This window comes from Ursus americanus, chromosome 6 (genome assembly GCF_024610735.1).
Source record: "Ursus americanus isolate L20-20 chromosome 6, mUrsAme1.1.p, whole genome shotgun sequence".
NCBI lineage: Eukaryota > Metazoa > Chordata > Mammalia > Carnivora > Ursidae > Ursus > Ursus americanus.
In genome coordinates, this window is record NC_142132.1 from 49,348,926 (window position 1) to 49,376,360 (window position 27,435).

A 27,435-nucleotide genomic window follows, 5' to 3' on the forward strand; every position below is an offset into this window, starting at 1 on the left:
ATTGCAAAAATAGAGTCCCCCATCTCCTGATAATTATTCTGGGCCGAGATTTCTTTTGCATTTGAATCCACAGTCCTTAGGACAAGAATCTTTGGTCTATCATACTTGACATTGGAAGTAACATAAAAGGACAAGTAAAGGAAAAATGGCATGTATAGAAAAATAGCAATTTGCACATGAACTACTGCCCACCGGTTTACGTAGTTGTTGGTGCGGAATGAAAAGAGATTGGGAACTGGATGAATAAAAAATTATTTGCAAATAGAACTTCCACTTAAGATTTTTAAGACCAAGTTTCAGACATCATGGAGGATTTCACCTGGGCAAGAACTGATGTAATTTGCCTTCACAATGTGAAAGAGCCTCTCTGGATAAACATTTGTAAGCAGCTTCCATAAAGGTGTTAACAAATGATAGCCAAATAGTTTGGTGGAAAATTTAGAATAATTTCTTTAACTTAAATATAAAAAAACAAGGTGGCCTTGGGGTGCCTGGGTGGCTCAGTGGGTTGAGCAACCAACTCGGTTTCAACTCAAGTCCTGATCTCAAGGATCTGAGATGGAGCCTGCACTGGGTTCCGTACTCAGCAGTTGAAGATTCTCTCCCTCTGCCCCTCTCCCCACTCATGTGCACTCTTTCTTTCTCTCTCTAAAATAAATAAAGACATCTTAAAAGAACAAAAAAAACCCCAAAAAACAAAACAAACAAACAAAAACCAAGGTGGCATTAAGTGGTTTCATTCTGTGTGCCTAAAAATCGGGCTTTTTCCACTTATTGTATGATTCATGCCAAGCTAAAATAGATTAGTGTCATGTCTTCCCTACATGGATTGCTCCTATAATAATTCAACCTTAATGAGCTTCTTTGGCTCTCTCTTCAGTGGTGTCCACATGACCACAGGCCCAAAGACCTACCTGCCATTTCATGATGCTGACTTGCCTTTTTTCACTACCAGGTCCTTAGCGTGATCAAGCAACCAGAGCATTAAATTTATAGGCGCATTCCTCAGTAAAATTGAGATATCTGTTGCTGGGTCCTTTCAACAGCAATGTTCCCATTGATGCTGGGCTCTGATGTCATTGAAAGGTGCTTGTTTTAATTCCAAACACCCTGGCCATTTTTCCATATTCCAAATATTACTCAACATACCTTCGAAACTTGTATTCTTAAATTCCATTCCTGTAAGGTTCAGATTTCTTATTTTACCATTACAGTGACAAATGATTTTCATCCTATTATGGAGGATTATCATTGATCTGATCATGTCCTGTTGTGAAATCTCAATTTCATGGCTAGATCAACTTTTACAAGTAGGCTTAAGGGCTCGGAGCCTTCAGTTCCTATGTAGTGTACTCAATGGGCTATAGATTTAAAATACTTTATTCAAATATAAGAAACCAATAAATAAACCCATGAGGCTATAACGCTGGAGTTAATTTGTTATTTTGTCTAGATACAGTATTATTATTTACCTAGGGGAACTCCCCTCCCCTCTCAAAAAAAAGTCTCTAAAGGAATATGTTTGACGCTTGCATAAGGACATTCAGTGAAGGAGATCTATATCTGCCCCTCAAAATAAAGCATGTTGGCAGCTATTTGTTCTACTTGCCTTTGAGCAAAGTTGATCTTCACAAAACTGACACTTAACGAACACAGTCATAATTGAACCAAAATATATGTAAATGTAGAAAAGTTCTACTGTGCCCAGACATCAAATAGGCAACACAGGTCCAAGTCACAGACACCTGGAATCTTGCATTACACTTTTGATCATTTCCTGCAGTGTGCCATTTGCCCAAAGTCCACATGTCTTCTCAGAGTGCCAACTTCACCACTTTCTGGGCTTCTCTACAGCCTTTGTTTCTACCCACCCAGCCTACAATGTAGCTGGGATCACAGCCCTGGGACAGTACTTATTCAGTGTTCCCCAAATGTACCAGGGAAATTTCCTGTTTGGGGAAATGCTATTTAAAGTACGGAAGGCCCTCAAACTAAGCCTGTTCTTACTTACCATTGGAGGGCAGATTCACAATGAAGCAACGTGGCTGTCATCACAACCAGGATAAAATGGGGTAAACAAGTTACACCGTACACCCTCTTCCTGTGCCTCCAATTCCAACAAAGGGGACCATACAGTCCTTGGTCTAAGCAACCAGGTTAGGGACAAGGCAGTTTTAAGTTATATTCCATGCAGACTCTAGAGAGGACAATGGGAATTCAAGGCTTTGGAAATAGGGGTAAACCAAATTAATGTTTTGGGATCAGATAATTTAAGGAAAACTGTGCACGGACTCTGCAATGTTGCTAGGCAAATTGGAATTCCTTTTAGCTGTACTGTAGAGTTCATTCATTTTGAAATTACAGATTTCAACTATTCTACTTCCCAAACAATGATACTTTTACAAATATTAGTGAATTTCCCAATTCTCTCCATCACTTTTGCTGCAGGTAATGATCTACTTAGTAATTTTTAAGTACTATAATCTCTTTACTTAAAGCAAAAAAAAAAAAATCAAATCACAAAATTATATTATAGCATGGATTTATTTGCCTTCCCAGTAGACCGCCACTAAATTCTGTTTAATATAAGGTAAAATCGGTAGGTTTGACAGGTATGGTTTTCTCATCAAGGACTTGAAAAACACTGTGTTCCTTCTAAAGTGCCGAGGCAGCAGTAATGAGCCCAGAGCTCTGCACAGCTGAGTGTCCTTCCCTGCAACCACTAAGAGCAATAAAAAGCCAAGTTCCTACCTCGATGACTGGTGAGGTCTCTGGAAGCAGAAGGCAGGGGTGTATAGTGGTGCTCTGGAGAGGCTGTGACGTGGTCACTGGAAGCCTGTGTAATAAAAGAAAATGTCAACGTGAAGTAACACCAAACACTAAATACCTTCATTTACCAAACATGCCTCCTAGGGATCTGGGCCTGGAAGAAATATTATCAACCAAGACTCTTCTTAGGAAGCAAGAGTTGTCTGTGCTGAGATAATGTTCCGGTGAGTGTAGGGTAGCATACAAATCTTTGAGGAGCCTTGGTACAGGTGGAAGGGCCCTGAGACAAAGGGACAGTTTATTTATTTCCTGAACTGAAAGGAGGAAGAAGAGGAAGGGAGAGAGGGAGAAGGCCGGAAATAGTAGAGACTTAGATTTCTGTCACAGGCCTTCTTCCAGTACTTCCCACAGATGAAATGTTCCCTATGAGTAGATTTCTCTGGAAACCAATGAGGACACTGAGTTTTGCCCCAGGGTGGATGGGTAAAAACAGGGCTGCTTTGTGTGGGCCCCGTGGCCTGGAGACACAGAGAAGCTGAGGGCTTAGCAGCATGAAGTGACTGTACTGAAGGATATAAACCATTGTGCACCTTGTAGTTGGGGTTCTGGCTATGTTTAACAATAACACTGAAAAACTCATCTGAAATTTGGGATATAATGGTTATCAATAAAATCTCTCCATCCCAAGACCTAAAGGAAAATGCTATGGGATGTATCTTGAAGATGATTTTTTATTGGACACAAACAGCTCTTTAACCATCAAACTGCATATAGTGTGGCCCATTTGTGTAAGTGGTGCTATCTTTCTTTCTCTCTAGCTCTACAGCCATTGGGGGTGGGGGATGAGGTCAGGAAGAAAGGGCTACAGCTGTGGGGTCAGCTGTCCCTCAGAACCAATGACCGGTCCGTCACATTCAGAGTATGGCTGCTTATAGCAAGAAGCATCACCACTGCAATTCTTACTGAGACTTCTGAGTCAAATGCTACTTTTTTTTTTTTAATATCCAAAAAAGAACATCTGCTAGGATCAAAATCCTAAGCTTACAACCTTTCCAAGCTTCAAGAAAAAGTAAATTTCATTAATGCTACATTTTTCTTTCTGGAATAGGAAATACATTCTATGGGATATATTTGCCCTGCTAGGAGCAGGCCTTTTCTCCAAAGAGATTATCTACATTATAGGAATCAAAACTAAGTAGGAGATTAGACCTACTTGCTAGAAAAACCCTTTAAACCCTGCTTCTGACATTTGAGATGTTTGATTAAGCGGCTTTCAGTGGAGACTTACAGAAAGAGTTCTGAATGGAGCAAAATCAGAAGCTTTGTCCCTAAGGTAGAGACAGATTTCAGGTAGCATGACTTCACTCCAGCTCCAAGGGAAATATGTGGTGTTTAAAGCTTGATCCAAGGGTATTGGGTCCAGAAAGATAAAAGTTCGGTCCCTAAGAAAAATGTTTTAAAAAGTAGACAAGACTTGCTAGATACTACATCATTAGATATTTAGGATACTGCAAGAACATAAAAGAGTCAGAAATTAGATTAAATTTCAAATACTAGAGTCACCACATGTCCCTCCATTTGGCAGTCAGGGTCTCCTGTAATCCCCTTGTGATAAATGAGACACAGTGACAGTTTTCTAAATATGGCACCTATTCAATCCTTGAGGCAGGATATATGAGGCAAACTAATAGGGGCCATCCTTCCACAGATCTTCCATACTTCCTTAGTAAAAGGCCATAGTTTCTCTCTCTGTCAATGTTTCTATTCTACCTCAATGCTAAAAAGGCCTACAATTCCAGTATGAGTTTTAGGTTGCTATATTGTGAGATTTCTTAGTGCGTTTAATCTCAATTTGGGCTGTTGACAATTTGATGACAGCTTTTCCTAAAATTACTGGAAGAAACTACCTTTCAGCAAATACCTCTGACTGGGCAAAACATTAGAGCTTTATAACCAAGAGTAAAATAGCTATTTACCTTTATTTCCAGTTGTAGTCAAAGCAAAACTGGTATGGCTCGAGTTCTGTTTTGCAGTCATCATTCTATGCCTAGCGTTTAATTACTTTTCTGCTCAGTGTCCATTTACAAACTCAAGTCATGGAAATGAATCCAGGAAAAAAAACAATTTTGCAAACGGTGCCTTTCGGTGGAACTAGATCTACGGATGGATGTTTAGGGAAACTAGTACAGATTAAGATTCTAACTACCAGTTCTTTGGCTTGGCTTTTACCAAAATGAAGTCCATGTGATCTTTTCAATTTGTTCTCTGAATATTATGCTTGCAGGCACAATTAAGAAAAATATGATTATCATATGGAACAAGTGGACAAGACGATGTTTTAAAAGTGCACACACCTGCCCCCAAATAAAGAACTTCTTGGAGCTCCAGAGGCGCTATCGATTAGCACGTGCTATTTATATAACAGTGCAAAATAAAGAACTTCGCTTGAAACTGAAGCAACATGCCCATAGTATATTAAGTATGAGATGATAGAAACGTAAGTGGAAAAACTTAAATAATGTTTTCTTTTACCTGGATTAGGAAGATACACCCAAAATAGGAATAGGAAAATTTGGGTAAAGCTGAATCTTCAGAACCACAAATCCTCTCAAATCTTTGAGTCCTTGCCAAATTTCCTAACTACCTATGGCTGAGAATTAGACTTTAACATCTTACTTTTTAAATCACTCCTGTCCAAAGATATTTGTAACATCTACAATAAAATATTAGCAACCAGAATACATATGTCCCTAAATAATTAAAAATACAATGGAAAAATGGACAATGGAAATGTCAGGCAATTCAAAGGAGAGAAATCCTGAGTGGTCAATGAATGAAAGAGAAGACGGTCAAATTCACTAGTCTGAAGAGCAATGCGTATTAAAATAAGACACAATGTTTCCACTCGCCCTATTGGCAAACTTTCAAGTCTTACAACAAATGCCAAGGAGAGTAAAGAGAAAGAACTCTTATCCTCTCGTCCCTTGCCATTGGGAATGGACACTGGTTCAACTACTTTGGAGAGTAATTTAGCAATACCTAATAAAATTGAAAATTGGTACAGCAACTCCATTTCAAATGTATACACTATGGAAAATTTCACTCAGGTCTATAAAGTGGAACATAAAACAGTGTTTATTGCATGATGATTTAGAACAGAACAAATTGGAAGTAGTTCAAATGCCTGTCAATGAGGAAAATGGATAAATAAAATGTTGTATATTCATATGACAGAAGAATATTTAGCATTTAAGAGTAATAAACCTGATTTAGGTACCTCAACTTGAACAGGTCTAAAATTTTAACACAGAGTGAAAATACAAGTTGCAAAATGATAAATATGCTATAATATTTATATATATGTAGCTCTTCGACATCATGCTTGTATGGAAACATCTAAAAATAATACAAATTAAACACTAAATTCATGAAAATGATTGTCTTTGCCAGAAGGAAGAGTAATAGGACTGGGGCTAACAGGGTGGGAGAAGCTTCAATTATATATATAGAGAGAGATTTATTTATTTTATTTAAAGATAAGACTTGGAAACAAATATGTTCAAATATTAGATAATACAAATTCTGTATGGTAGTTATATGTGTTATTTTTCAACTTTTCTACATTTTTGAAATTTCTCAAAATTAAACAAAAAAATTAAAACAAACCACACAAAATTCCTGTGTCCTCTCTGATCCATACCATCTTATATTGATATGAACTCATAACAAGAGGAAATTTCTTCTAACAACTTCTCAGTACTTGCACAACATGGATTAAGGCCATTTATGGTTCGCTTTTTTGCAATGAAATATCCCATTTCTGTTTTTTCTAAAGCTGCTGAGAGTGACAATAGATTAGAAAAAGCTGTTAAATAATAGTAAAAAATGTACCCCCTTCACACCAAGGCTTGAAATGCTCCTTCCAGCCTGGTAAGTCCTTCTGCTTAAGATTAGTCAAAGCATACTGAAGGTTTCTATCCTCTTTCCCTACTCGCAATTGGAGAGTTGCTGATAATTTTTTAAACTCACATCAATAATGATAATAGTCACCAATACACTGCATGCTGCAATTTCCATAATGCTGGAAGGAAGGCAGAACTATGGCAACCTCATTGGAAAAGGGTCAGTGGAAGTATAGCACACTCCATAAGAGACTTGCAAAGTGAGAATTTCACTCAGTGGTTGCAGAAAACAAATGTCTCTAGATGAGTATGTAAAATTCAAGTCCCTTCCCATTGGGTGCATTCCATGGAAACCTGCATTCCAGTGGATATTTCTGAACATCATGGATGCCCTGAAGGAATATGATACAGACCACAGGAGGAGCGATTTGGCAGGCTTCAAAACAAGAAGGGGGCAGCTACAAAGTTGTTTAATAGCCATAAATCTCCTACTATTTTTCACAAAATACCATCTAAGACCACATCTCTACAACTCATTCCCCATTACTCAGCTCAAGTGGAGCGCTTTGGCATGCTCACTCACCCTTAAATCATACACAGCATAAAGTGATCCTGGGTCTGGGAAATTTGTCAGCCTCCTTCAAGTAAAAGCAATCTTCACTTTTCATCACAATTCATTCCCTGAAACTGTGGTATAAAGCTGACTCTTCTAAAAACATTTATTTTCTTTCATAAGAAAAAGCATCACTCATTTAGTTATCAAGTATTTAATAACCACCTACTATGTGCCAAGCCCTGTGCTGAGAATACCAAGAAAAATAAAATGAAGGCTTTGGTTGCATTCCTGACTCATCAAAAAAAAAGAAAAAAAAAGATAACCATGATTAATACTGGTTACTAAGAATTGCCGACTGGTAGCATGACCTCCATACTCCGTATTATCACAGAAATTTGTCCCTGACCTCTATTATGATACATGAACACATGGAACAGTGATTATATCCTTGCTTGTTTCTTATACATACTAAGAGAAAGCTTTCAAGATTAACTATATTAACTTTCCAAGATTAACTATACTATTAACCCTTGTACCCAACATGTTGCCAGAAATATAGAAAGAAGTCAGTGCGCGGTGACTGAATGAATAAAATATTTTAATGTCAAAGATAAAACTGGCTATACAGTGATTATAATTCAACACAACAAAAGTGTGAACCGTGTTGCCAGAATCAGAGGTAAAAACTTGCCATCGCCTGAAAGATTAAATTAGAAGCCAAAGAACCCACCTAAAAAAGGAGACTCCTGACCAGCTCCCAGGAGAAGGCACGATGCCTTTCAGTGTGAAGCCAGACAGAAAGACTTCATGACAGACACATTGGGTTTGGAATGACAGACAGGCTCGGGAGCGGAAATGGCCATATACTGTCAGAACCAGAAGTCAAGAAATTGGGAGGTAATAAAAAACAGTAAGGTAGGGATGAGGGTGAGTCAATAACCAAGAGACTAAGAAACATCCCAAAGGGGCAAAAGGCAGAGTCTGGGCAAGAGCACAGCATTTAGCTGAGTCAGGAAGCTGAAGGCTGTTTCAGGCTATCAGTCAGTCAGAGAAGGGATAGGGTGCCAAAGACTTCTCTGAAATAAGGAAGCCCCTTGAAGGCAACAGCCCGGAGCTTCCCATTGCTTCAATCTGGTATAAAGGGGTCCAGTTCTGCCAGTGCCTAATATGTCATCAAGCTCAGAGTTATAGTTTAGAAAAACGTGTGGAAGGAGGGAGGAAGGGAGGGGAGGAAAAAAAAAAACAGGAAGAGAAAAAAGGAAGGAAGGATTATGGCTTGGGCATTTTGTGGGCTATTACATAAATAATGAAATCATAGAACGTAGGAGATGTAAAAGACCTTACAAATCATCTAGAGCAATGGCTTCCAAAATATTTTTAGCAGCCACTAACATAGCAGAAGGAAAAATAAAAATCTAAATATTGGGCATTATGGAAATAATCATGACTTCTTATGGCAACCAAATAAAATAATAATATAAAAGAGGGAGAAATATGCCAAGATTTTTATTATATAATATTAAGTAAACATAGTAAATATTAAAATAGTACACATGCCATGATTTTTAACAATATAAGATTTATAATAGGTAAAAGCTAATAGGCAAAGATTAAAGATTTTTGTTGGGGAACCTGGGTGGCTCAATGGGTTTAAGCGTTTGGCACTTGGTTTCAGCTCAGGTCATGATCTCAGGGTCGTGATGTCAGGGTCATGAGATCCAGGCCCACATGGAGCCCCATGTGGGGGCTCTGCATGGGGTCTGCTAGGGAGTCTCCCTTTCCCTCTCCCTCCCCCTCTGTCCATCCCCCTCCCCAGTTCGCCCAAGCTTGTTCTCTCTCTAAAATAAAAATAAATAAAATCTTTAAAAAAAGATTTTTGTTAATGTGATTTAGAGTGATTTGATTTTTCAACTTATTTAATCATGTCATTGTTTCTTGCATTTTAAAGTGTTTAAAATTTAAATATTTAAAATTCTACCTACATATCAGGGTTGATATGAAACAATGGATTTTCCCATCAAGTATGTTTCCAACCTCTCCCATCGGAGTGAGGAGAGGTGGACGAAGAGGGAGGAATAACAGGAAGTAAGGAGGAACGAGAAGGGGACTGGGAAGAGAGGAGGCAGAGTGTGGCACAGGAGCTAATATTTCCTGAATGCATCCTAAGTGCTAATGGTTTTCCAGTGTATGAGTAAGTCCAATTATTACTCTCATTTGAGAAATAAGAAAACAGAGAGGTAGGAAAAGTAACATGTTCAAGACTATACAGTTCTAAAGTCCATAGTGTGATTAGGAACCAAGACAGAAGACTAAAGCCCCCCAAAGCCCAAGTTGTCTCCCCAGTGCCACCCTCTGTCTGCATTGGGGGCCCCAAGTTTTTTATGATACTCCTCTCCTGACCTTTGCCCCACACCACTGTCAGCAGGACCCTATCTGGTCCTTTCTGGTAAGAATGTAGACTTCAAAAGCACAGAGACCAAGACCCAACCTGAGAGTGAATGTCTTACAGCCCCTAACACAGGAACTTGAACCATCAAATGAGAGAGAATTTACTTTAAAAAGCATGGGTAATTTTAAAAGCAGAATATCCTGCCTTTATAAACAAATAATCACCATTGTCCACAGAAATATGAGTAAACACAATATTTTGCTTCTAATTATTAATCCTTACTAAAAATTTAGTTTTTGTCATATGCTCAAACATAGAACATAATCAGAATCTAAAATACATTATAACTTGCAAGTAATGAGCGTATATGTTATTGTGTGTGTCCCATTTCTTAAGCACTAATTATATGCAGGCATTTTACACACAGAGTTTCATTTAACTATCTCAACAACCTTAAGATACAAGTACCATTGTTATTATCATTTTATAGATAAGGCAACTGAAATTTAGGGAGATTACATAACTTGCCTGAGAGTACCCATGTGGGTAATTTGGAATTCCGACCAACACTGTTTGATTCCTGTACAACTGTACAATGAACTTGAAGCTTGAAAGTATGTGAAAAAGACAACCTTCCTGGATTTAGTATACATACACTAAGGCAGATAACATGTATCTGTAGTGATAGATGATTCAATCCATGTTAATATGCAACATATTATGTGGCCTGGCATATAAATAAAACCACTGAGTTATTTATTAATAACTAATTGACTATGTAATGTAGACACAGGAATGTTTCAGATCCCCTTGGCCATTTAGGGTTGACATAACCAGTGGGTCTGGGGTCAACCTGTACCAGCTCACAAAAACCAATGGTTAAATTTTCAGGAATCTTGTGTTAACACAGGCTTTATTTAAAACTGAATTACATACACTTGTAATTGGATAAATTATATGAAAAGGTAATATATACCACAACTCATCACTTCCTACTTTAAAAATTTTACTGTTACTTATGCTCTTTATGTTATTTGTGTCTACGATATCTCTAGAGCGGAAATACTATATATTGATGTGTTACTTCACATCTCTTTCAACCTGTTCAGTGATGTTGCTTTGGTAGCCTGACAATGCTCAGGTCGCTGACAAATGAGGGAAGTTCTGACATGTTCAGTAAGAAGGGAAAATAGTTGATATTTCATATCAGGACCACACTTGTTCATCTAGGACAACCTTAGATTGGCTGTGGACATGAGAGTTTGGCCAAAATAATCAAAAATATTCTGTGAGAATCAACTGGCTGCATGGAATTTATAACAAAAGGCATTACATATTTGATTTTTATTTGCAAATTGTATCTCATCCTTTATATACATGAAAATTAAACTGTGTACACATAAACATGCATCCTTTTTCTTTTTTTCCCCAGAGAGTTGGCACTTTAACCTTTACCAGCACACCACTCCATATAACCCTTATTAAGTAACATCTACAGTATGTTTGGGGCTATGTAGAAAAGGGCTATTTTATGGCCTAGGAATGGGAAGGATAGTAAGAAAAAAGCTAATTAAGCTTCAAGGATTCTGTCCTTGACTTATTTACAACTTGGATATCTTCTACTTCTCTGTTTTCTATGCTCAGATGCCTTACTGACCAAGATTTAGAGCCAGTCTCCATCCAGCTGTATGACCTTCAGCAATTTACTTAAACCCCTTAAGCCGCTTTCTTTGACTATAAAATGGCAGTAACAATAGTCATGTTATGACATGTGGATAACGATGATAGTTAAGAGCTGCTAACACATATCCGTGCTTACTTTGTATCTGGGACTACTCTAAACACTTTCCACATATTAATTTATTCCATCTTCACAACATTCCCATGAGGCAACCATAACCCCTACTCCTGTGTTACAGATGAGGAAAACTAAGGCCCAGAAAAACTGAGGAACTTGACCAACGTCTCACTTAGTTGCTCGGGCTACTTGTATGCAGCAGAGAGGGACACAAATCCAGACAGCTTGCCTCCTTGGCCACTGTCTTAACCATTCTGACTTTATATGGCCTCTCTTCCCAGTAAAGGTAAGAGACAAAGATCTTAGCATTGCTCGTTAAATATTAGCTATGATTTATTTTTATTTCATTCTAATTTTGTATGACCTGTAATTTTGTATAGCTTACCTCTTTGAGTAGATTTAAGTTTCTTGAGAGGTAGGACTAACATTTCATGACCTCTCCTGCTCTTCACAGTAACTACGGACAGGGACACGCTCATCATTTGTAACCGAGTATTTATTACATGAGTAGACCCCACCCCTCACTTGTCAAGCAGAAAAGCACTACCAAGATCCCTTCCGAGGGCAAAAATAGTGAGATCTTCATAGCCTTGTTATGATCTGAGTTCATCCATAGATTCACTGCATTATTGTGATGGTCTAAACCAGCGTTAGTAAATAGCTACATACGGCATTTCTCATCTGTGTTTGTAGGGTTGTCTGAGAAATAATATTATGTCATGGTAGTCCTACAGGCTTGATTTATTTTGGCTTAAAAGAAGGAACTTGCCTCATGTGTCTCTCTTCCTCTCACAGAGTTTTTTATTCTCGAGGGCTGTGGGTCAAGTTCTGTCCTTGGAACCAAAGTAGTTTTCCAAAATGAGGTGGAGCCAGCTCTGTCAAGCTAGGCCAGATCTGCTGTCAGTGCCTTTCCCAAATACATCAGACCCTTTGCTTGTAAAAATAAATTGATACCAATGCAAGAAATTTATTAGGAGATGACAGCCCAGTTCATAATGGAAATATGGAGAAAACATCATCCTTCAAAACTGACAGTTTATCCATCATGCCTCAGATTCCTGAGATAGAAACAGACACTGTCACATACAATCCACTGAGGACACGTTGTCTTGGATTTCCTTATGACAGGAAACTCTGAAATCCAGAAGAAGGGAAGGACTTGTACTGCCCTTAATGTGCTCGGCCATAAATTTTTAGCATTAGTAGAAGAAACATGTGGCCAAGGAAATGAATGATGGGGGAAATCAGGAGGCCTGGAATTCTCGAACGGGCCCCTTCTTTCTCTCTAGGGGGTGATGAACTGGGACAGGGGTCAGAGAGGGTGACCGCACCGCTGTGAGGGACATCAATATGCTGTTATGTGTAAGCAGAGCCAACAGGTGGCAGGGCACCACTGCGACACACCACAGTTGGCTCTGCCTGAGGTTTGGGGGAGCGGGTCACCTTGCCCCGCTAACTTTCCAAATGTGGTTATTTCGCTTAGCTTGTTATTTGTATTGATAAACTTGAGACACTTTAGGAGGGCCATTTTAATTAGGAATAAATGCAAGGACATTTGTGGGGATCACAAGAGGCCTGATCTTTGCAGGCTTAATGAGGTGACCTACACAACCCCGTAAGAAATAATTGTGTATTGTATTAAAAGCTGCTTTGGAAAATATAATCGTGGTAGTAAATTGGAATGAAATGAACATGGTCTTAGAGGGAAAAAAAATACCCACTGCCAATTTTATGGGGCCTTAAAATATTTATGTTCTAAACTTGCATTCTTTGGAGATGTGCTGAGTGTTGCTAGAACAAGGAAACTTTTTTAATGAGATACATGCATATTTTTTAAATTTACAGATCTTTTTAGCAAAAATAGAAAGTCATAAATGCGAAACGGAAACCTAAACAAGGCAAGAACAGCCTTAATGGCCTTATATTTTTAATTCATGCTTTGTATTAGAAAAAAATAAAAGCATGGGAAATTTCATTTAAATGTGAATAATACACAAGGGAACTTTAGCTGCTGTTGGTGTCTGTCTGATCGAGGTACAAAGAACATTGGCATGAAAGTGACATACCAGATAAGCTCAAGCTTTGATGCATTTGTTATATTACGTGGATATGAATGGGATATGTGCGTTCTTGGGTTAAACACAAAGTCAAATACAGGGATTTGATCCACTCCCCTACACAAATCCCTAAGAACAACAGTGAAATAAATTACCTGTTGATCAAGTCCTTATTCACAGGTAACCGTGTCTGACAAAACACAAAACAAGTCTGTAATTCTTAGACTCTGAATCCTTCTTTAACTACTCTCATCCTCTGAAAAAGGCAAATGAACTTCTAATTGTTCACATGTGTTTCAGCCAATCTTCCTGATTCCCTGTTTCAAGCAAGACCTAAAAGTGTTGACTTTCCATGTCCAAATTAAATATATCTGTTTCCTTTTGCTTTCTATCTAAGTGCATGCCAGCATGACTTAACATTCATCCAAGGTTTATTTCAATATTAGTGGAAAACAAGCCATTTTTCAGTTTAATGAATAGCATCAGTGTCTGCCTTTTAACCAAAAATGTGACCTTACACTTGATGGATCTCACCAAAAGGCACATTTTCCAATTATTTTTCTATTGGAGGTTATGACTATCGCTTCCCAAATTACTGTGGCAGTGGCGAGGGAAAGCCCGCATCACACAGCAGCTCAGACAAACAGAACTCAGACTGAACAAAATGGTAGTTTCATTTATGAAACAAGAAAAGGGGAATGGGAAAGGAAGCCTGAACCATGTGGGAGGAGGGGGAAAGAAAGAAGAACAAGACCTCCTCTGAGCTTTATGGAACAGGAGACGTAAAGCAGCTGAAGGTCCCATACTTTCTTGTTACTACCATTTTTGTTTCCAAATCATGCCAAATTGGGAAGGTGAAGGCTGAGCATTACTGATTCAAAAAAACTCCAAGCGGACATCTGATATTTCTTCCTTATTAAGGATGATGGAGTGTAATTGATGTGCCTGGTGCCTGGCCAATTCCAACTTTTTGAGAATGCCGCTTAATGTGCGGACATTATTTTTGGACTACTGAACGCCAGAAAATAATGAGCTGGCATTCAGCTTTGGTGAATAAGACCCTGAATTTTCATCTAAAAGCAGTTTTGAGTTATGGCTGTAGATAAGGTGTAACTGTGCAAGGGAATTTTATCCATGTTTCTCCCATGAATCATAAATGAGGAAAAAAATTACAGTCTAAATTGCACTTAAAAGGAATAAAGTCTTTTCATGTCATACATGATTTATCAAAATGATCTCATTTTAAGGGTACTGTGGTGTATCTTGATTAATCACATTAGGAAGCGTGATGAATGGCCTCTTTAATGGTAACACAGGATTTATTGGCAACATCCCGACTTGAACCAGAAGGGTAAGAAGTAAAATATACAATAGATAGCTAACGCAGATAGGGTGTCAGTAATGCTCTGACTTGTTTTAAAATTATCCTGGGAGCCTCAGTGTCAGGAGATTCTGAAACCGCCAGGTGGTCGAGACCATACAAGTTTCGCACAGGAACTTGGGGGCGACCGCTTACGTGGCGTAACCCTTCCCTAACCTGTTGCAGTGCAAGTAAAATCATGCTGCTGGACCATCAAAAGGAGGCATCTGTGAAATCTGAACAAACCACGGAAGTTCCTAGTAGGAAGAGGGGCGCACTGCTTTCAGAGATCAGCGCTCCTATCCCTTTTGCCCTATTTCAATATCCTCTTCACATTTCGCTTTAATATCCTAAATGCCTTTTTTTTTAAGCCTGCTCAAGTCTGCTCCCACTAATTTCCTCTAAGGCTGACAGATCAGAGGCTTTCCTCGAACTGTTCCTTTTAGAGCTGAGGAGGCCTCGTGGTAATCCTGCTGCTTGTCTGCAATTAACCCTTCCAGTTGCCACATTATTAACACCACCACCCACAGACAGAGGAAGCCCCGACCCACTGGACACTGGCTCCTGACTGAAGCTTCAAAGGTGCCAATCACACCCTAGTCAGAAAGGTGCCTGCTGTCAGCATCAGAGGTTTCCATCCTCTCCTCCCCGCTGATCAAACATTCCTCCTCAGAAGATTAATTCAGAGTCTCCGCCCATTTCCTCTCATATCCTCCTTCCCTTTCTGGTTTACCCAAAGATCCATCTTTGCTTCGAAAAGGGAAGCCACGGATAATAGAAGCCCTTTCAAAACAAAAGCTGGGCAAAGGCAAATTTAAGTCCCAGCTGTTATCAACTTTTTTTTTTTTTTTTAACTCATTTAAACACCTTAAGGCAGTGAGGATTAGGGCCTGGCCTGAAATGCCATTCTTTGATCAAAGACCCCAAGACTTTACACAAACATAATCACAAGGCAAAGGATGCTTCTCTGAAGGCTGAATTGATTTGTTTGACCGCAGGGCCTGGGATGGGTAGGAAAGCTGCACACTTATTTTCCCAGAGTATACATCATGAGGCCAAGCGACTTAGAAATTATATTTTTTCTTCGTATGTCTTAATTGGAACAAAGTTGTTTGTGGATTCAGACACAGCTATGGAGAGAGGCCATGGAGGGAAGAGAATGGGGGCCAAGCAGGTGCTGTCGCTGTGGTCTTGTTCCATCCCAGGGCAGGGAGGAGAGGTGACAGTGGGGAAGGGCGGGAGGAGAGAGCAGTGCTAGGGTCTCTGATCTGGAGTAAAAGTGACTTCACTGTACTTATATTAGCCAATTCCACTGGAATCTTCCACAGTCACTTAGTAACTGTAGGTACCCATCCCTGTCTGTTAAAGCGGTCGTAGCAGGAGAACCCAGCAGGACCTTCCATGTGACCCATTCCCCGGGCCCCTCACCACCCATCACCATCTTTCAGGACCAGATGCCAGAACTAACTCACAGTAAAATCTTCCAAAAAGGCTATGAGATGGCTATATAACAAATTATCATATAAATCATGGCTTGATAAGCTTTAAACTTGTCATACATTCCCAGAAGAAGATAATTTGGAAGTTGCATAATAAAGAAAATATTTAATGTCAAGGTTGAAGGGACAATTGGATATTGAAATGCTTCAACATTCAAGCATATGAAGATATTTTTATAAAGAGATGGTTAACCAGATTATTGTTTGGGGGTTTTGTTGTTGTTGTTGTTTTTTTCAGGAGGGGGGGTATTTTGCTATACACACTACAGAGAGACTATCAGAAAACGAAAGTAAAGCCCTACATGATTAAGAATTCTTAACTGATATGACTGTAACTATATCGGGGCAACTGACCACATTTCCAGGGTAGACTGTAGACTCTCCCTAATTGGACAGCTTGGGAAGAGAAGATTAACCTTTTCGGGTGTAAGTGATGAAATTCAGTTTAAAGTCCTCCAAGAAAATATGTGGGGAAGGAGGGTCTAATGAGTCCAAGGGCACACAGTTTCATGTATGTGGACCCGCACGCTCAAGCTTATCGTCAGGGCTTCCTCTTTCTTCGATTCGTCCTCCTGCATCCCAGCTTCCGTTCCTCCATGCGGTGACTTCCCAGGACGTCCAGATCCATATCTTACCATCTTCAAAACCACAGAAAAAGCTTCTGTTTCCCGAAAGTTCCAAGCCCAAACTGGGAATCTGTGGCCTAGTTTGAGTCACACGTCCATCCCTAAATGAATCTCTGTGGCCAGGAGAAGGAACAGTCTGCTAGCTCGAGCCTGGATCATGTGCCGGTCCTAGTGCTGGGACAGTGACTGGTCTCACCAGAGCTCTACAGCTTAAAGGTGGAGGGGTGATGGCTCCCCACGGGTAAATCCTCTCTAGAATACATGTAATGGACTCCACTGAGGCCAAAAGACAAAATTTCCCCCTCAAAAGTAGACGACACCTTATATAAGTCTTTTGGAGTCCCTTGCTGTGTGTTAGACATTCAAAACATCTCATCATCGTCTCTGGGCAAAACTGAACCTGCTATCCAATAGCCCATCTGAGTCCTCGCCGACATCAGCAAAAGGCCCCCACGTGCAGAAAATCTTCCCCACAAGGCCTCCCAAACATCACGTATTTTAAACTTTTCAGGCTCTCAGTTGGCACCAAACAGCTTTAATGTGCAGTTATTTTTTTAACAAGCTTGGGTGTCCCACAGAAGATTAAAAGCAACAGCAGTCTAAAGGGAGCAGCATGAGACGGGCCAAGGGCAGCTGCTGGAGTCACAGTACAACATGGAAAAGGAGACCAGGACTACAGACTGAGAACTGAACCACCACATATCACAGCAGACCTCCGAGACGATGGCCACCCGATGCACCAGCCCTCCCCCTCACACGTACACGTCAGGAGGGTAAAGTGAAACTCAGTTTACCATGTCCTGCATAAGTCAGGAATTACATGGTATATTTAATTACTAATTCACATGTAGTAGCACTGGTCACTGGGATGAGATATTATTCCTATTTTAGCCACATGTAGAACAGATAATACCACGAGAGAACACGCGACCGAATGAACGAGAAGCACGGGTAAGTGCTATGGGAACCTTCTAACAAGTTTTTATCTTGATCTACATAAACTTCCCATGTCTGGGAAAATAAATGCTAATGTACATCTTTCATTTTCCCAAGGCATTTCTCTGCCACTCTTTTTCTCAGCCTCTTTTCATCTCTTTCCAAAAGAGATGTCAAGGGTGCTTACCCTGAGTGTGCCCAAAACCCAGGTTCATTGCTATCTTAGTAGATAAGGATATTGTGTTCTGAGCAGCTCAGGTGATTCCCTGAAGATCTGACATATGTGAGCTAGGAGGTAAAACTGGGACCCTTGAGACTTAGGACTGGTGACTACCTTTGAGTTTTCTATCCCCCAGAGATCCAAAGAAAGCGGGCAGGATTCTCTGCAACTCAAGGACACCCGTTATGGTGACCAAAGTAGGATAGTCTATTATGAATGATCTGCTAATAAACTGCGAGGCTACTAACACTCTTCTGGGCTAGAGCTCCCGTGATCTAAGTGTCCACATCAGGATAGCTAAGATGTGAAGGAAAAAATGCAGTTCAGACGCTGGCATCTGGAACCCTGAGAGCTCTACCATCTGAGTACATGTGTGCGCATGCCTGTGTGTAGATGGTAGAGAAGGGGATACAGATATAAAAGTCTTCAAGTTCCCACACACAGTCTTGCTTTGTAAAGTTAATATTAATCCCCAGCTTCTGAACCTTTCTAGATAAGGAATTTATTTTGCCCTCTCTTCTCTCAAGTAGCAAAAAACATGCCTGTTTATTCTGGACATCCAAGAGTCTTATTACTCTCTACCTAAATACATGATCTCTAGCTGGTTAAATGCTTTTCATGATATGGATGCTTCTATATTACAAAATGAAATTGCTACAGTACAATGGTGTCAAAAAGTGGTGGAAAATGATTTGACGTGTAGAAAGTTATTTGATAAATAACCCCCAAACATCATTCACAGAACTATTCATGAAAAAGTCCTTTTTTATTTGTTTAACACTGCCGATAATGGTTGACATCAAACGTTTCATTCATTTAAACATATACATGGAAAACTATTTCCTTGAGAGCTTCCGGATCTAAATAGGTGAGAGAACACTATGTTAAAAGTGACGAGGTAGCATAATTGGTAAGTCTTACAACCTATACAATAGTTCTAATCATTCCAGTGGCCTTAGTCTCTCTGTGGACAAAGAAAAATTTGAAGTTTCATTTCCTAAAGAAACTCCACCACGTGCCCCTAAAATCTGGGCCTTCGACTCTTGGAACACATTGTAGTCCAGGAGGATTCAGTCATGGACAGGATCGGCATGAACCTACCCCTGGTAATAAATCTCATTCTGGGTTTATGTAATACTTTGGACTGTCTAAATGCCAAACATTAAAAATGAAAGGAAGAGGGAGGAGTAGAGAGAAAAGAAAGGAAAAGGAAAATTATAAAAGACAATGAAAAAAAAGAAATTTTGATTTTTTTCTCAAATGAGAAATCCATTCAGCCATTCTCTACCATTTTTTGGACTGTATTCTACAATATCGACTAAATTTTACACCTATTATGACACATCTGTTCCACAAGCCCTCCTTGCCCTCTTCTCCTATTCAGGATTCCTAGATTCTGAAAGGCCACAGAAACCCAAGTCTGCCTTCCCCAGCTCCTGTGCTAGTCCTGCCATTTAATTTGTGACAGAAAGGTTAATGGCACTCCAGTAAGAAACACAACAAAAGACATGCAACCTGGGTAATTGCAAAGGGCCAAGACCAAACCAACTCTAAAAAAATTCACTGGGGAATGTGGGCCTGTAGTTTGGCCAGTATGAAGCAAACTTCACTTGATTTTCTAAAACCATCCCCTCTTCCCCCATCCCCCCACCCCCGTACCAGAGAATTACTGTAGCTTTCAATCGACGAAGGGAACTTCTAGAGAGGGCTTAATTCCTGGCAAAGTCCTACTCAAAGTGACCATCCTTAGATCTTCTTTTTAAAAATAGAATCTTATTATGCTCCCCTCTGCTTAAAAACCTTGTGATGATTAACCCTGTTCTGGGATAAGTCAAAAGAACCATCTGCGGCCTAGCAGGCCCTTTGCCCTGGCCCTTGTTTGGTCTTCCAGCCCATCTCTTGCCTTCATGCCCTCACCTCAGAGCCAGCACATGCCCTTCTCCATGCTCTTCAGCGTGTCAGGCCCCATCCTGACAAGATCTCTGCGCAGACCTGTCTTTCTTCTTAACTTCCACGCCCAACACTTTCGGCCTGGTTAACCTCTTACCTTTCAAAGATCAACTCATGCTTTCCTATGTCACAAAGATGTCCGTAGCACTACTGTCATACATACTTCCAAGAACCATGTATTTCCTTTTGGGAACGTAGTGTAGTGTGTAATTATATCTCAGGAGTGTATTTGAGCGATGTCCCTTCTACCAGACGGTTCGCACCTTGAGGGCAGTGTTCCACACTTCCTAAAAGTCTGGCTCATAGTAGCTTCTCCATAAATACTTGTTAAATGGTGAAATAAATTAATGTAAAACACTGAACAACCAGCATTCCTCAGCCTCCAAGAGGTGAAGGTAACACTAAGCACACGTCTTCCCAGACTAAGTCGCCCCCTACACTGCCCTCTGAGGTGACCTTCTCCCCCAGAAACAGAGCTCCTCAATGTAGAAAAGGTGGCACCCACAGCCCCCCTGATGGACCCACACACATGCTCATTCCAATGTCACCCTGGTCCCCCGTACGGAAAAGGGCTTTTAGTTACAAGGTGCACTTAGGCCAAGAGGAGTCGGCCAAAGGCAGTTTAGAACAAACAAAGGAAAACCTCCTTCCTGTGCTTCAGTACAAATGGGCAACAAAACACACGCCTGTAGTTTACAAGATGCGCGCAAGGGGTGTCAGTCTGGGATCTGAGGTTGGGCCGGAGGGAGCCAGGGGCTGAGGGCTCCGAGGTGGCTCCGGCTTGGCTCAGCGTCGCTTTCGTTATACCTGTCTTTCTCGATTAATGATTTCTCCCTCCTTTCCCCCCATAAATGAGTAATAAAAAATGTAATCCGCATAAAGACGCAGCTTGACCCCAGGCATGCGGGTGAGCATCCGTTTATCACTGTTGTTCCGTTCCTCCAGGGCCCCACGGGGAAGCGCCGGGAAGGCCAGAGCCGGCTGCCCGAGGGTCGTCCCGGGCTGGCAGGAGGAGAGGGAAGGGTGCCGCCGTGCAGGCCTCCTGTCACAGGGCTCCGCCGGCAGAAGGGGGTGCTGCAGTGTAACCTATTTACCATGCAAATGAAGTGGTTCCACGCCGCAGATTAAAGCCGCTGCCCGGCAGGGCCTCAGCAGTACTAAATGTTGGATTTCTGCTTGTCACTGCTCACCGCAGGTCATTAATAGAACTCAGAATGGTGTTACTAAATGTGAACATTAAAAAAAAACCTGATAATCAAAAAAAAAAAAAAAAAGAGGAGTGGCAATCCCACTCCGAGGGAATTCAACTCATCCAGCCCTAAGGAGACTTATTTATTCAAGATCTCTGTGATTCAACAATTTTCTTAGCTTTGGATTAACAACTGTTGACCGCAGACTTACTGCCCAGGAAGTGGCAGGGAGACAGAGACAGAGAGACAGAGAGAGGCAGAGAAGGAAGGCAGAGAGGCAGACGGGGAAGGAAGGAGGGAAGCGAGGAGAGCGCGAAGACCTTCTGCGTGCGCCTGCGAGAGAGAAGGAAGAGACCACTTCAAACTAAAAGGTTTTATAGACGGGTCGTGGGAAGTGAGCGCTGGAGGGACGCCTCCCTTCCTCTTGGTTGAACTTCCTTCGAAGTGGGAGAGAAGAATCAGATCAAAACCTCCAGCTTCACAGCACCAAGCGAGCTGGTACTGATGCTTTATTGTCTGACCAAATCAGGTGCTCATTCTGCCAAGTGAGTTTTCCTTTTTCCCTTTACTCCAGCCAATTCCTGTTTTCTTCAACGGGAGCTCCCCAAGACTCATCAAAAACACGATTTAATTACATCTCCCCCCCCAAAAAAAAAAGGGAGGAGTGTAAACATGACTCCTTTTTATCTCCTGATACATCTGGACAAGTAGACAATGTGCTAAAACAAAATAAATCTGCCTTGACAGTCACATCAAAGAGTTCAGCGAGGGGCTTGCAGCTACTTAAAGCACAGGAATGCTGTTGCTAAGCATCGGCCTACAACTTATCAGTCCCTGGAAGAAATGCTTTTTTCTTTCTTTCAGGGGAGATGAGGAAAGTTAGAGAGTGGGAACCAGACGGCAAGAGGAGATTGGGGATTTTCGAGGATTGTGAAGCTTAAAAGGAATTGTGTGAAGGAAAGGGGTTTGGGTGTGTTGTGTTTTCCTTTTGACACACTGTCTCTATTTTTATGAAGGTAGTACGTGGAAACCTTCTAGAAAGGGTTATTTGGGACTCAAAGAAATAGGTGATCGCCCAAATCACGTCTATACATATTTGTGCCATATCTCATTGCCATGGGTTTCTCGGTTCTGAGAAGGGCCTCATGCTAGCTCAGGGGTCTGAGGAAATACCTCCCATTCGCCAAAGTCAAGCGTGAAGAATCCTTAAGTCATCATTATGATAAATCACCCAGCGTCACAAACCACATTTTTTTTCTAAAAAGCAGGAAATGGAGCATCTACACCAGCAAACACAACAAGCAAGGAAACAGAAACTCCCCAAAAGAAACCAAGTGTGAACTGCCATGTGCAATGTGATAAATCTAGCCAGATGACCCACATACTCATACAGCCTCACAACTCGAGTTTTCATAGTAAAACACAAAATGGAACTGACTCTGAAATCCGGCCAACGCCTTCAGCCCTTCCTCCCCACCCCCCTCTGGGAAGGTCCCGAGACAGATGCTATGACATTCGGTCTGATCTTCATCTCATATGCTGGTTCTCAAGAGGGAGCAACAGGGAGATCTTCCTCTTCCCATGAACACATCCTCAGGTGGGAAACTTTGCCCCGTGTCTTGCCTCCAGCTAGGCTACTAAATTTAGTTCTGCTGGGAAATAGGAAGTGAAGATGAAATGGCATCGCTGAGAACGACATCCAATGAGGACCTGAGAGGATTCTGGGGGGGCGGGGGGGAAAGAAAGAAAAGAAAACAAAATAAAATAAAATAAAAAAAAGGAGCCAGTTCAAAATAACCCACCAGTTCCAATATGCACCAGGCACTGCCAGAGAGATTTGGCCCTTGCAACAGAGGGGCTAACGCGGATCCATTATTCTGGCCCAGGAAAGCCAGGGGCATTTTAAGTAAACACTTGCTATTTTCCTTCCTTGGATCAAAGGAAACAAATTCTGAAACTACTACGATTTGCACGCGGGATAACTATCAACACCGTGAACAATGACCAAGTGTGTGATATTGCACAGATAAATAACACTTACCATTATCTCTAGCACGATCATATTTATGAAACAGTGACGAAGGGCAGCAGTAACAATTTTTATAGTCACATATAGCTCCTATTTTCTAATTAAACAAAAGGTTATTTCTACTGTTAACATAGCCATTTGTCTACGTTGGGTCTTACATAATACTTTTGGCCAAGCATGACAGAATATAAGAAATTATGTTCTGTGGAGGTTCTGTTTTGTTTTTTGATTTTGGGTTTTTTTTTTTTTCGTGCTTTTAATTTTGCCTGCTGAGTTGCTAACTTAGAAAGCTCTGTCGGTTCATAATCAAAGCAAGAGGCCATTGTGTGGAGAATTCATAAATAAACTTTGGCAATTTTTCCTAAAACATGATGAAGCAAGCACTTGGTCCTACCCTTTAGATTCAATCCAAGGGCAATGGTCTGTATTATTAAAGATATAGGTCAAGCCAGCTTGCGCTTCTCTGTCCTGTGGGATGTTTTAGAAGCTGCTGTCACATTACCGAGATCTGTTCTGTGGCTCCTAATTATTCCTCTTGGCAGCTGTGGATTTCAAGCGATTCCTTTCACATGTATGTAAAAATTTATAAGCTGTTTCATAGAACAGCATGAGTTAGTTCCTTGTTGTTCGTAACTGCAGACGATGCCGATGAGAAAAATGCACTAATTTCATTGACAAGGATAATGGCATCTTAATAAAATTTGTATTATGTCTTCTACAAACCTCGATAATACTTCATATCAACATGTGAAAATGTAGTTTTATTTCAATATAACTGAGGGCAGAGGGAGGGGGGAAGCTAGTGGGAGGGGGAAAAACAACTCTGAGGACAGGGTCATCTTTCTCCTGAACACCTTATCAAGAAGCAGGGTGGGGTGGGGTGGGGGGCGGCAGGAAGCATGGGTTTCCTCCTTGTCTTTGAAATTTCATTTGGTCCAGAAACAGGTACTAAGTCGCCACCATGTATGGAGGACAGGAGAGAAGAAGCCAGGGTTTACTGAACATCTAGTGTGCACTCGGCACACTCACATAGGCCATTTTACTCAATCCCCAAAACAATTCTGTGGCGTGGGATAGGAGTAGATAAATATATCTGCAGTGGTCTCATTGAGGAGACTGAGCACCCAGTTCCAACCAAGGAATTCCACTCTGATTTTGCGTTCTGGAGTCAGCCTGACTCAAGCACCTTACCTTGCACCATACCGAGAAGAGTGAACCCTGCTGCGACTCACAGCAGCTGACAGACCTTCCAGGGGGAGGGGAAAAAGGTAAGTCAACAACCTCAGGAACAAATAAAACAAATGCTCCAAGAGAGAGTCAAACAAAATCACCTCAGGGCTGAAGGATGGAAGAGATTTCATTCGTTGTAGGAGCAAGGCAGAGAACCTGGGACAGCATTTGATTTTCACAACCATGTGAAGTATGTTGGAAAGGTATTAACATCACTGTTCGACAGATGAGAAAACAAAGACTGGAAGAAGCAAAGAGCCTCTCCCCAGAATTGATGACTCGCCCAGGGTAGAACACAGCTTTCCTGCCTGCTTTCCTGCCAAGATCAATGATAATAACATCCTGACTTTAAGATGCCTTCCCAATGAAGAGCTCTTCCCTGTTCCTTTCTAACAACAGCCTGAGTCAAAATTCTGTGCCATCAGCCAGCCCTGCACAAGTAGTTGTAGGTAGGACTTTAGATTTCAAAATAAAACAAGCTTCTGTTGCTACAGGTGGAACCTCAGATGTGCTGATCACAGATCTCATAACCTATTTTTAATATAAAGATATACAAGGGATAGGCTGGTGATGGGTAGTAAGGAGGGCACGTATTGCATGGTGCACTGGGTGTTATACGCAACTAATGAATCATCGAACTTTGCATCAGAAACCAGGGATGTACTGTATGGTGACTAACATAATATAATAAATAAGTAAATAAATAAATAAAGATATACAAGTCTTTAAATTCCAATCAAAAATGGTCACATGCATATAGTAACATATCAATTTCTCATGAAAACACTTGTTTGTTTCATTTATTTTTAGTTCTGCCACTAAATACCCACCTCTGTATGAGGAAGAGATTTTAATAGATGTTTTATACCTAATATACTATGATTCCTCCTCCTGGTTTTTGAATGGAGTTCTTTGAAGGTTGAGTTGGGGGTGGGTAGAGATGAGGGGTATAATTTCCTTTATATAGATGTAAAGCAGGAAGCTGAGTAAATTGACCCATTTTATCTGACTCCTAATCCTACAAAGCTCGAGTCCCAGGTCTCTGTTTTTTGTACCATGGAGCTGGATGTCTTTCTAAAGAACGGGCGTGTGCATCTCCACAACCGGCCAAAGGGTAGCTCTTACTAGTGTTTTAGAATAAGGGATACCAGGTTGCAGAAACATTAGAGGAATTTTTCCAACTCTCTATCTCATCTTGGCCTCTAGACGACAGTCCCAATGAGAGGAATCAGGAAGCTATTCTCAGCAAGCAACTGTCCGCAGGGATGGTTCCCACCAAAGGAGGGGATGGTTCAAAGATGTTGTAACTGACCATGGTACAAGCACACCAAGTAAGAAAAAGAAAGGAGTACAGATCCCACATATGTCTTCTTCCCAACGTTTAGCTGTAGTACAAGGAAGGGGCTTCTGGATAAAACTCTTTGAGAGACAAACAGAAGGCATTCAAGGGCTACAATTACTTGATTACTTGGAAGATGTAATGGAGTAACTGGAAGAACTAAAATGGCATAGCACAGGAATGAATACATTATTGAATCTATTCTCTAGGGCTTCTTGAGGTCCAAGTGATGCTTTAAGGTTGTATCAGCCATGCAAACTGCGGGACTCCTGAGAGACCCAAATACCTCAGAACATTTGGACACACATAATGCATGTGACACATATGGCGCACGTGCTCATAAAAGGCTCCTCCCTCCCCTCTCCTTCAACAGCAGACTTCTGGTGTACATGTAGGTGGAACATCTATCTGGAACATTCTAAGTCCTATTGCCTAACTCCACGGCTATTTGGCTTTGGCTCTTTAGTGACTGATTAGAAAATAAAAGGAAGGCTGCCCATCAATTGCACCCCCAACATTTTGGGAGCTACAGAAAAATCAAGTATACTATGGATATAGGTTCCCTTCCCAGAGGGTTTATGGGTATAGTTGAATAACCTGATGCCAGAAGCAACTAGATAGCAATGAGCTGGAAATAAGGAGAGAGGACTCATTGAACCCTCCATTACAGAGTCACAGAACAGTTTGTTAAAGCCTATGAGAGACTGAATAAAAAAGTATATGTCATGGAGGAAAGAATTCTAGGAAGTAAGGCTTTTAGGCAGAGATCAGTTGCTTTCTCTACCACATGTGTCCTTGGTGACATTTGATTCATCCTTCAAGGTCCAACTTAAGCCTCCTCTCCTCTTGGGCTTCCCTAGGCCTCCAAGGATTGCATGGCACTTGGTGCCTGTGTTAAAACGTTTGGTGGTGAATTGAGTTCTTGGCGAACTGTGAGAGTCTCTGAGTCAGAATCCATTTCTTTCCTCATTTTTGCAATTTAGGCCCAAGTACTGGGCCTGACACACAGAAAACACTCAGCACAGGTTGAGTTAATAAGTAAAGGACAAGGGGAGAGGATGGCTGCCATTTCAGATTATTTCTGTCTTCCTCTCCCGTGCTGCTTGGAGTCATTGACAATTTCCCACCATGTTAGGCTAAAGCGACGTGTGATTTCTCCAACACGCAGCTGGTACCAGCTCCTTCCCAGTGCTGCTAACTGGTTGGGGGTGGGGGAAGAGATGTTAGCATGATGTTTACTCAGCAGGCATAGCGCCGAGGCGCATTTTTAATGATTTACCAGTTCTACTTGACTGAGCCTGCGCCCTGTAAGTGGATCATATGATCAGCGATCACAAGTTAAACTGCTTTTGTTGCTCGCAAGGCATGCATGGTGGGCTGGCTGCAGGCACCAGCGACTCGCACGCAGCTGTGTGTAAGACAAGGAGAGGTTACGTACGACAGGCAGTTAATGGCTCATACCAGCAAGCCCTCGACTTCAGTCGGCACATGCGGCTGAATTTTAAAAAGGTAAATGACCTTGCAGCTGGGATCTTTAACTATGTGCTTTTACCTATTTGTACCTGGATAAGTAAACATTTGCAGC

At 41.1% G+C, this 27,435-nt stretch overlaps 1 protein-coding gene across 6 annotated transcripts in view; it reads right to left on the reverse strand.

Annotated features, from left to right (window-relative positions):
• Positions 1-27,435, reverse strand: part of LRMDA (leucine rich melanocyte differentiation associated) — a 1,014,087-nt gene that overhangs the window by 198,913 nt on the left and 787,739 nt on the right. For 5 of the 6 annotated variants that reach the window (XR_015724813.1, XM_087863004.1, XM_087863000.1 and 2 more), the window contains one exon: positions 2,752-2,836. Coding sequence is in view for 5 of the 6 variants with exons in the window: in XM_087863004.1 (XP_087719130.1) it covers positions 2,752-2,836 (85 nt within the window). In the remaining variant the exon portion in view is untranslated. Of the gene's footprint in view, positions 1-2,751; positions 2,837-12,510; positions 22,974-27,435 lie in introns of those variants that run through there. The other variant, XM_087863003.1, reaches the window with a different exon arrangement.